Source organism: Octodon degus, unplaced genomic scaffold, assembly GCF_000260255.1.
Source record: "Octodon degus isolate 3935 unplaced genomic scaffold, OctDeg1.0 scaffold00144, whole genome shotgun sequence".
Classification (NCBI taxonomy): Eukaryota; Metazoa; Chordata; class Mammalia; order Rodentia; family Octodontidae; genus Octodon; species Octodon degus.
This window is the reverse complement of record NW_004524720.1, coordinates 414128-423955: the sequence shown is the minus strand read 5'-3', so window position 1 is coordinate 423955 and position 9828 is coordinate 414128. Positions and strand designations below refer to the sequence as shown.

The 9828-nt window shown below is 46.6% G+C and overlaps 1 protein-coding gene across 1 annotated transcript in view; it reads left to right on the top strand.

Moving 5' to 3' along the window:
- The first annotated feature begins 2324 nt into the window (after positions 1-2324).
- Positions 2325-9828, top strand: part of Mkx (mohawk homeobox) — a 68301-nt gene continuing 60797 nt past the window's right edge. The window contains exons 1-2 of the mRNA XM_004641863.2: positions 2325-2512; positions 3851-4010. Coding sequence (XP_004641920.1) covers positions 2325-2512; positions 3851-4010 — 348 coding nt within the window. The remainder of the gene's footprint in view (positions 2513-3850; positions 4011-9828) is intronic.

Genomic DNA, 9828 nt, shown 5'->3' with positions numbered 1-9828 from the left:
TCTGGCTAGGGAGGCCTCCGGACGGGAGGCAGCTTCTCCGCAAGGAGTGAATAGCCGTTCCCTCAGCCCCGCAAGAACGGACGCTTCCTCTCTCGCGCCCGGGAACCTGGATACCGCGTCAGCAGGATGTTCGCCGGCTGGGCCTGGCGGTCAGGAAACATGAGAAGGCCTCGGCATTCCTGTTCCCGGGCAGCGCACGCCCGTCCGAGTAAATAAAGCCGAGGAGACGGTGGTGGCTACAGGGATCGCGCTGCAGCCCGCGCGGAGAACATGCGGCGGGTATGGGCGCGTGCCTAGCAGCGGGGCGGGGGAGCCAGCTGCGCCGCAGCAGGTACTGCCGGGCTCGCGGGTCCCCTCCCAGGGCGTGGGACGCGGGGCGCAGGACTTTCCTACTCTGCTTCCGCACCCGTCCCGCCCTTCCCCCCACCTCTCTCTAAGGTCCGCTGGGGACGAGCCTCCGTGGCTGCCAGGGCTGGCTCGAGGGTCTGCAGAGAGCCAGGGCGCCCACCTGGCCGCGCCTCCTGGGCTTTAAAGTTATTGGCGGGCATTGGGCGGGGCAGTTCCGCAGGCAGTGAGCTCCCCAGCACAGTGTGGAGTGAATCAGGGTAACTGGGGCGCAAAAGAGCCAAACAGAAGCGCCGCGTGCCCCACGCAGGAGCGGGAGGAAGGATTTAGGGACCGGCCCGACGCCTCTGGCCTCCTTGCAACAGATCAGGCTCTCGGACCTTTGTCGCCTCCTGGATCTGCAGACCCAGAGAGCCCCGGGTATCTGCGGGTGCGTTCTTTGCGTGGAGAAGGTGCGAGGTGGTAAACTGGGTATCTGCTGTGGCTTCGCTAGGAGAAGCACGCAGTTGCCTGTAGGAGGGCAGGGCTGGGAGGGGACAGATGGAGGGGCTAGGGAAAGCACGCCTTTACAAATAAAACAGCATGAACCCAAATCAATGAGCGCCTTGATGGAAAAAGGACGTGGAGCACTAGCTTGCTTTGACACTTAGCTGAGGCTTTGTGCGCTTCCTGGCAAGTATCTGTCAGCCCAAAAGGCCTTAGCCTTAGGGGTCGCAGCAACGCAGCAGCTGGCCGAGGTCTGACAACGGCTACCCTTTAATCGCGGTGGTGGCCTCTGCTGTGGCCTGAGGGCGGGGCGCGGGCTCTGGCAGAAGCTTGGGGGGGTGAGGGGGGATGGAAGGGGTGCCTGCCGCGAAGTGAAGACTGCTGAGGACCAGAGCCTTGCCCTCAGGCGCTAGGTTTCGCTGGGCGGGGCGGAGATCTGGTGCTTCCCCGGGAGCGCGGGCTGGACCCCAACGCCTGCGAGGGGCGTGCAGAGGTTCCAGGCCGCGGATCCAAGGTGAGCTGCAGGATTCGGAGCCCGCAGCCTCCGCTGTGAGGTGCGACGCACCGCCGGCCGGAGGCATCCTTCCTTAGGTCGCTGACACCTTTACATCCCAGAGTTCCCAGCTCTAACACGCTCTACAGAAGGTCAAGGTTCTGGTAGCAGCAACCCTTGGGGGTCGAGAACCCGAACTCAGACCTGCCCTTCCATGAGCGTTCTGGGGCGCACCTGGGGGCAATTGCTCAACTTTGGGAGAGTGCGGTGCCTTTGTCCCGACACCGCTTCACTTTCCGATGCTGACACTCGCATCTAATGGTTCCCTGTTCGCATCCCTTCATTGGGAGACCTTAGCCAGAAGCTGCAGGGGTTTCAGCCAGGAATCCAAGATCTAGAAAACATGAAAATCCCTGAATCCCGGCACGGCATGCGGCTCCTTAACTGGGCCCTGAGGATGCAGTTGCTCGTATTACCCCAAATGTGCCCTTCTACCCCACCCTCTGACTCCTCGAATGGGGGCCCCAAGACGCTTGCGTTGTAACAGAAGGGCACACGAGGTTCCTGGCCTGCGCTGCAGAACTATCCCCATCCCCAGTGCTTTTCTCCGGACCAGGAGGCTCCTTTGAGCATTTTTCCCTTTGCCCCCATAGGTGCATTATTTCTGTTTGAAGCTCCCAGAGTTAGGGATGGAACTTGATGCCCAGAAAGACGGGCTGGGATCTGTCCTGAATAACAGTGTCTGGGTGGGAGGGTGGAGAGCCAGGTAGGAGAGGCGGGGGTTCCCCGGTCCAGTAGCTGCGGGCCTGCCCCGCCCCTGTGCGCCGCAGCTCTGCGCTCTCGCCTAGTCCAGGGGCCCGAAACCTATAGGAATCTGAGCGCTGTCCGGCGGTAACGCGATGCACCTTGGTCTCCTAGAACCCAAGCCCTGTTGCCGAGCTCCTGGCCGCCGGGTGCTGAGGAGCTGTGGCTGCGCCGCGCGCTCCTGCCTGCCGGCACCATGAACACCATCGTCTTCAACAAGCTCAGCGGCGCAGTGCTTTTTGAGGACCGAGGCGCTACGGAACGGGAGAGAAGCGGCCGGCCCTACAACAGCGTCCTGGACAGCCCCCACGCCCGCCCCGAAATGGGCATTGCGGGCGGCCCACCCCTCAAGGACAACCTCGGCCTGAGACACCGCAGGACCGGGTAGGCTACCGGGGTCCTCCTGCCTGCAGCCGAGAAGGATGTACTCGCGCGCCCTTGAGTCCCAAGGTTTTTCCAAGAGGGAAAGTCCGGGTCACCTGGGGTTGCATGTCCTTGTTTTTTGAATTTGGAGTCTCAAAACATGGGCAGCCCATTCTTGAGAATCATTGAAAAGAGGCTTTGGCACAAGACTAAGTCAGGGGTGGGGGAAGCCTACCGGTCCTCCGACACCTGGACCTCAGACAGTCTCTCCCCCTAGTTCATACAGCTGGCTGGCGCAGCAGTGACTGAACGGGATGCGTAGGAGCAGGGTCCCGGATCCTGGGGTCAGGCCTCGGGGGTCTCCTTTTCTGTTCTTGAGCCCGGGACTGGAACTGGGAAGGTCGTCTCTCTGCTGGGCATCTGGGGCGGGCGCTCTGTAGGCCGCGGGTGCCCAGAGGCGAGGCGGGGGCTACCTGCTCACGTGCGGGGCCAGGTCTGGGAGGCCGGGGAGGAGCCGCGGTCCTGGCCGCCTCCACCTGAGCGATTGCATCAGCTACTTGCTCTGCGGCCTTGTTGGTTAATAAAATAGAGATTAGGTTTCGTCCAAAGTTACTACCAGGCTGTTCCGCTGGAATTGCATTTCAAAATGTCTAAAGAGGCAGGCGCCGGGAGGCAGCAGCGCAGGCGCGCCAGCTTCCCCGCCCGGGGTGCGCTGCTTGAGCGCTGCGACACCTCCCGGAGCAGCCCGGGAGCGCAGCGCGGGCGTGGGGTCGGGGCTGCTTCTGCCGCCTCCTTTGAATATGTTTTTCCTGGGGCCATTTAACATTACCTTCTAGGACTGAACTTTCATACTTTCCACTCTGCCTTCATCAGGAAACGGCTCCCCTCGAGTGTTTATTAGGTTGTGTATCCTTGCATAAACCTTTCTTTCTAAAGGAAAGTTGCCTCCCTTTCCCAGAGGATCAAAAGAAGTAGTGGAGACCTCCGACAGCTGGGCAGTTGCGTCCTTTGCTCTATCCCTGACGCCCGCTTAGCAACACTCCCCTGATTGCAGGAGACGGGAAGGGTGGGTGGGGGTTCTGCTCTTCAGATCACTTTAGCTTTATCTCCCAACCCCCTAACTTTGAGGTTTAGAATATTCTCAACGTTAAGATCAACTTAGAGCACTGTGCTCACACCAGTGACGCCTGCGACTTTGCAGGATAGAGTGACTTCCTTCCCTAGCCTTGTCTCAACCTGGGGTGGGGAAGGGTGCTTCTCAGAGCTGGGGCCCAGGCCTCCTTTCCTAAGGGATGGGGACCACGTGGAAGGTCCCAAAGGCGATGCTTATCAAGGCTTTCTCCTCTCCCGGGGTTCTAGAGCCCGGCAGAATGGCGGAAAAGTGAGGCACAAGCGGCAGGCCCTGCAAGACATGGCACGGCCTCTAAAGCAGTGGCTTTACAAGCACCGTGACAACCCGTATCCCACTAAGACGGAGAAGATACTCTTGGCCCTTGGCTCGCAGATGACGCTAGTACAGGTAGGTGATGGGGACTCAGCAAGCTCTGAATCCATCTCCCCTGTTAGTTGAGGAGGACACAGGCAGCGGCTGTCCACGGGGGAGGATGGAGCTGGGTACCCAGGGAAGAGAGGATCCGGATGCCTGGGCTGTGGCTGCAGAGGATGGCGCTGGGTAGGGCGTGGGCGCAGAGTTCTGGCTTCTCACCCTCACCTGTCATCGTGTGAAGGACTGGTCCAGAAGGGACTGTAAAGAGAGCTGGGAAGGTAGGGACTGGAAGGTCCCTGCAGAATTCGAAGAAGGCCCTGGGAATCTGGACTCAGGTCTGATGGGAAAGATGGCACTGTTCGCATTCAGGGCAGAGCGGAGAGGTTTGTGCAGGCGAAGACTCCTGCCCCGCATCTCAGAGTCCCTCATTCAGTGGTCTCCAACGAGATCAATAATTTACATTTCTAACAAGTTCTCAAGTGATCCTGGAACTGCTGACTTTGGGCTCAAAATCTTTGGAGCTCTAGAACTTGAAACAGCATATTGGAGCCCCATATTAAAGCTTAAGTTCGGAATAGCTCTCAAAATGACCATTATTAACTAAGGTGATAGGGTAACTAGGAAGATGGTTAGTGAGTTTGGATACTTCATTCTTTTTGTGGGGGTAGGACCAGAAATCAAACCCAGGAACTTGCACTTGCCAGGCAGGCACCTTGCTGCTGAGTTGTACCCTGACCCAGATACCTTATTTATTTATTTTTTTTTAAATAGAAAGCATCATGGCATTATCTGGAATGCATAGTAGGTCCTTTGCTGCTGGTGCTTTTCTCCTGGACTTGAGGGGAGGAGACAGAGTTCAGATGTCAGATGGTTGGGTTCCTTGCCAAATATGGAGAGATGGTGCAAGGGTGTTTCTTCTCCAGTGAACAAACACTGGTTTACACTGAGCTAGATTTTCTGAACATAATCACATTTGCTATTCAGAAAAATGTAGTGATATAGAGCAGTTATTGTTCATACCTCACAGACAGTGTAGCCAAGATGCACTGATGTGGGTCCGGGATAAAGCTGTAATTTCAGATCAGATGCCTTTTCCATTTCAGCACTGTTTCTTGAGTAGATAGAGTGGCATGGACATTTCCACAAGCAAAGGGCTATAGGCAGAAGAGAAGGAGGGGCAGAATGGACTGGGACACTGTCCAACGGCAGTGCCACATGACTGCGTCTGTGAGATGCAGAGCACTCCGTGGGTGAGGCAAGGGAGGCAAGCACCCCAAATTAAACAAATATTAAATAAAAGAAAATCCAGTTCCAGAGTATCTAAACTTTTCATTTAGGAATCATTTTTTGACAAAGCGTGAAAGCTGACTTGTGAGGAGGCTTATCAAAATTCTAATATGTACTTTTCTACTTATTTTCAGAATACAGCTACACAGACATATCTTTTTCCTTATTAACAGGCAAATGTATTAATAGTGATTCCCAACAGCATTAGAGGGAGAAACTAATGAAAGATTTCTTGGCTTAATATCTGTTCAATATAAAATAACTCCACAATGAACAATCCTTTTGTACTCCAAACAAGTATTGATAAAAATGTTGGAAAAATATGAGCTATTCAGTGATTTCCAAACTAGTTTTAAAGTAAGTTATTATAATCAGAAAAACTTGACTTAGAAAAATAAAGGTGTATAATGACTTCAGTTTAAACATGTGTGCAATTTGAACATATACTAGTTTGTAGTTATTTGAATATTTCACAATGGTACCAACAATGCACCATTACCTTATTTGGCTGCCACTTTTTCATAGAGAAAGCAAAAAAGAAAAAAAAGGTTGACTGTCCTGAAACGTATTTTAGTCATGGAAAAATAAGGGGAGGCATTTAAATTTTTGTTTAGAAGTTTTGTTGAGATTCAACTCAAGTAATTATTTTTAAGAAGAATCAAATTATTTGCTAACTTTAATGACAGTTTGAATGCACATAACAATTCTTTTTACATTTGTATCTTGGAAAGACTATTATGTTTCTCTAATTTACATAAAAATTTCATTTAGAACCCTTTCCTTTCTTGTATACTAGTTCTCAGAAAATAAAAAATGAACAAAAATACATAATTTTTAAATGAGGCAAATATTATTGATAATAACAAATGATACCTGTATAGAGATTTTCAATTTTCACCATAATTGAAGTTGGTTTCTTAAACTTTAAAATAATAAATGCAAAAAGTTAATATGTATAGAATTACCCAAAGTACCTTAATGTATCCATTTGTGTCCACTTATTTTTACCAAGGCACAACGGTATGTCTATGTAAATTTTATAAATATATTAGGGTTGCAAAATGCATGCATATATACTTTATATATTTTATACACATATATGTTTGTGTAATTCAAACATAAACTAAATATTCAAAGTAAATTGGGAGTATGGAAAACTGCATAAATTATATTAGGAGTGTACATCTCTGGGGAAAATATAAAGCTGTGATCTGAATAAAGCTTTTGATCCCTGCAAATGAGACCTTAAGTGATGAGTCAGACTCCCACCGAGTCAGGTTCGCCTGTGCAGTCAGCCTTCTCAAGAAGTGCGATCGGGTCTCGCTTTGGCATCCTCTAGCTGCACCCCCCAGCCTAGTGCTTTCCACGCAGTAAGTCACCCTCACATCTTGGTGGCATGAACAGCTTGCTTCTGACAATAACACAGTGCTCAGAGTGTAACTTTCCAAAGTATGTCTCTGACAACTAAAGGACATCTTGAACTCTTAAGATGTTCTAGTTTAAAAACTCCTAGTAATGGAGGGAATGCACAGACAGTAGCTTGTTAGCTTGAACACTACATGTTAGTTCTGCAGAACAAGCACAGGTAGAACCCATTTTATTTTCAAAATGTCTGAAAATACGTTGTACAACTATGTCTAGAGGCAAATATGATGTGCTTCTCTTATTTCTGTCAAACTTTTGTTTTTCTTATCTTCTATTCTTCATGGCTTATATTAACAAAATGTCTGTTTTATTCCTTAACTGTAAAAGTATACCACATTCGAAAACTTCTTTTATGTATACTTTTTTTCCTTTGAACTGTGTTAGACTTTTCATACACAGTAATTTGGCTACTCTTAGATTGATAAGAAAGAATGTGAAGTCTGGTCAGAAATTTTCCTTGAAGCCTAGAATTAAAAACATGGACATAGTTTTGAGAACTTCAAAAGGTACTTTTTCTTATCAATAGACATTTTATTAATCAAAAGACATTAATCAGTACTCCCATGTGTTTTGTTTTGGAGACATGAAGCAGGGAAATGTTTGTGTAACTTTCACTTACTTCTGCTTACTTGACTGGGTAGATTGTTGTAATTTGTTGTTGCTATGCTCAGCTATGCATAACTTTTATTTGCATTATTAGTTTGACATCTTTTCAATGTGATAATAACATTTTTATAAAATTAAGAGGAAGATGATTTGTGCATGCATATATATGTGTGTACTTTGATTTTAACTGACCAATATATTTCACAGCTGCTTGGTGCCTACAGCTGGTTATTGTTCAAACATTTAAAAACTATACTTTGTATTATAAAAATCTAAACAGATATATTGTGGAATAATATGAAGTTGTATGAGATTAAGGTTCTCTAGTAGGTACATGCCAAGGAATAATATGTTCTCTTCTTATAAACTTCAAGTCTCTATGATTTAGTTGCTAAGACTGTTGCGTTGTAAAGTCTTACCACATTAAAGCTCTACTCTTACTTGGAAAGGAGTACTGCTGCTGAGACAGGTACACCATATCAATTACAAGTCTCACAGTGACGCAAATATTCAGCAAAATCTCAGAGTGTCCCTTACACATTATTTCCAGGATAATACTACATGGAAACCAGTTGTTCGGCATTTCAGCTGAAAAACCCAGAATAAGTGTGTTAATTCATTGTGTTCAAAGGTGCGGGTCCCAGTTTACCCCTGAGGGCTCACTGTAATGCTTGCTCTGTCAGTGTGATGAATGTGAACCCCTCTGTTAGAGTAGGAGGAAAATATTTCAGTTTTCTCTTCCAGTTTCTAGGCATTTGGCTCTCTAAATGTAAAATGTGTGGTTTTTAAAAGCACTGAGTTTAACTTTAAAATGCTGTTCCAGAACCTATTCTTGGTAAAGAGGCCTGTTTTACATAAAACACAGTTTCAAGATACTGCATGACACCCTGAAGGAAGCCATACTAGGTAAAAGATAGAAAATGTAAATTGGTATTTTTACCCTCAATGGGACATGGAGTTTGCATTAATTCATTAAGGAAAAAATGCAAAAAATTCAAATTAATCAATCGGTGATTTGTATCCCATTTTGTGAGACTTATTCTAAATACCTTAGATTATATCTACCTTAGCCTCTAGGTTGCATTGTAATTTCTGGTAATAAAATATTGGAAAAATAAATTTATTAACAAACTGGATGACAGTCAAACTTATGAAATCAATTTAGAAGCAGACTGTTAGACATCAGTAAACCTTTCTGGAAATTTTCCTGATGTATAACTATTATAATATGGTAAGAACTGTAAGTATATAAAACATTAGAAAGGATATGACCCCTATATATGAAAACTATTTATGTGCATTAGAATTATAGTGTACTAATGTTCTTTTTAGAAGGTCATTATGTTTTCATTATATGAAGAGTGCTGTCAGAATGGGGTTTTAAACTGTAATACGTAGGTACAATAAAAGTCAGTTAAGATTGATTAAAAGTTGCAGGCCGGCTAGATAGGTCAGTGGACTAAGTGCCTGCTTTGGCAATCTCAGAGATAAGCGTTTGATTCCCGGTCCCCCAAGCCGTGCCAGCCCCACCCCCGGAATGTGCTAGTGACTGAGTGTGGGTGTGGTGGGGCACACCCGTAATCCTACTGCTGGGGAGGCTGCCTAGTGAGACCCTGCACCAAATACATAAATTAAAAAAAAAATAAAGACTGGTTAAAAATTTATTCAGTCTAGATTGTATGCTGCTTACTAAAGAAAATAACAAAAAAGTTTTGGAGTTGGATGCTATTAAATATGACTGATACGGGCGTAAGGAAACCACCGCGTGTCCTCCCTGCAGAGCAGAGCTGCAACAATCACACATGCTCGATTGCTAGAGAGAGTCGTGGGGATAGCCAGAGGCAGCTTGGTACCAGCAGTAAAGGGAATCAGCACTGATACAGGAAAGCAAGGCTGTTCTCACAGGTCCCGGTGCAACAACACTGGCAGGATATTGGGGATTTTAGAGGAAAGATAAGAACTTTAGGAAAGTTGAACAACCTAATTAAATTTGTATAGCATTTTCTTGACAAATTCTGGTCAGGAGACCAGGTCTCTTGCCATTATACCACAGTTAGGATAGCAGGACATTCATTAATGAAGATTTGAGGAAGTTAATCAATTAGGTAAAAAATGACTGTGAATGCTTGAATTTCATGATGGTTGTTAGCAATGAATATAATCATTATTACTACAAACATGTACTCATAAAAGTAAAGAACTTTAAAACAGATTCAGAAGAATGAAATGGGTGTTGGAAGACTATTATAAAATTCCTAGTTATTGAGAAAGGGGTAAAAAATGCTAAATCCACAATTGAAAATTGCCAATTGTTTTGTAGTACTTTATATTACTAGGTGTCTTGTCTTTTTGAGCTTTTTAGTTAGCTAATGAATGAATACATTGGATGCTTCTGGGTTTTAGTTGAGATATTGTATAGCTTGCATTTTAATTCTTTGGTTCTTTGCTGTTTCTATTAACGCATAGCATTATTTTAATATATGTCATAATACCAAAAAATATAAAATTCCTATAAAAGTCACGAGGATTGGAT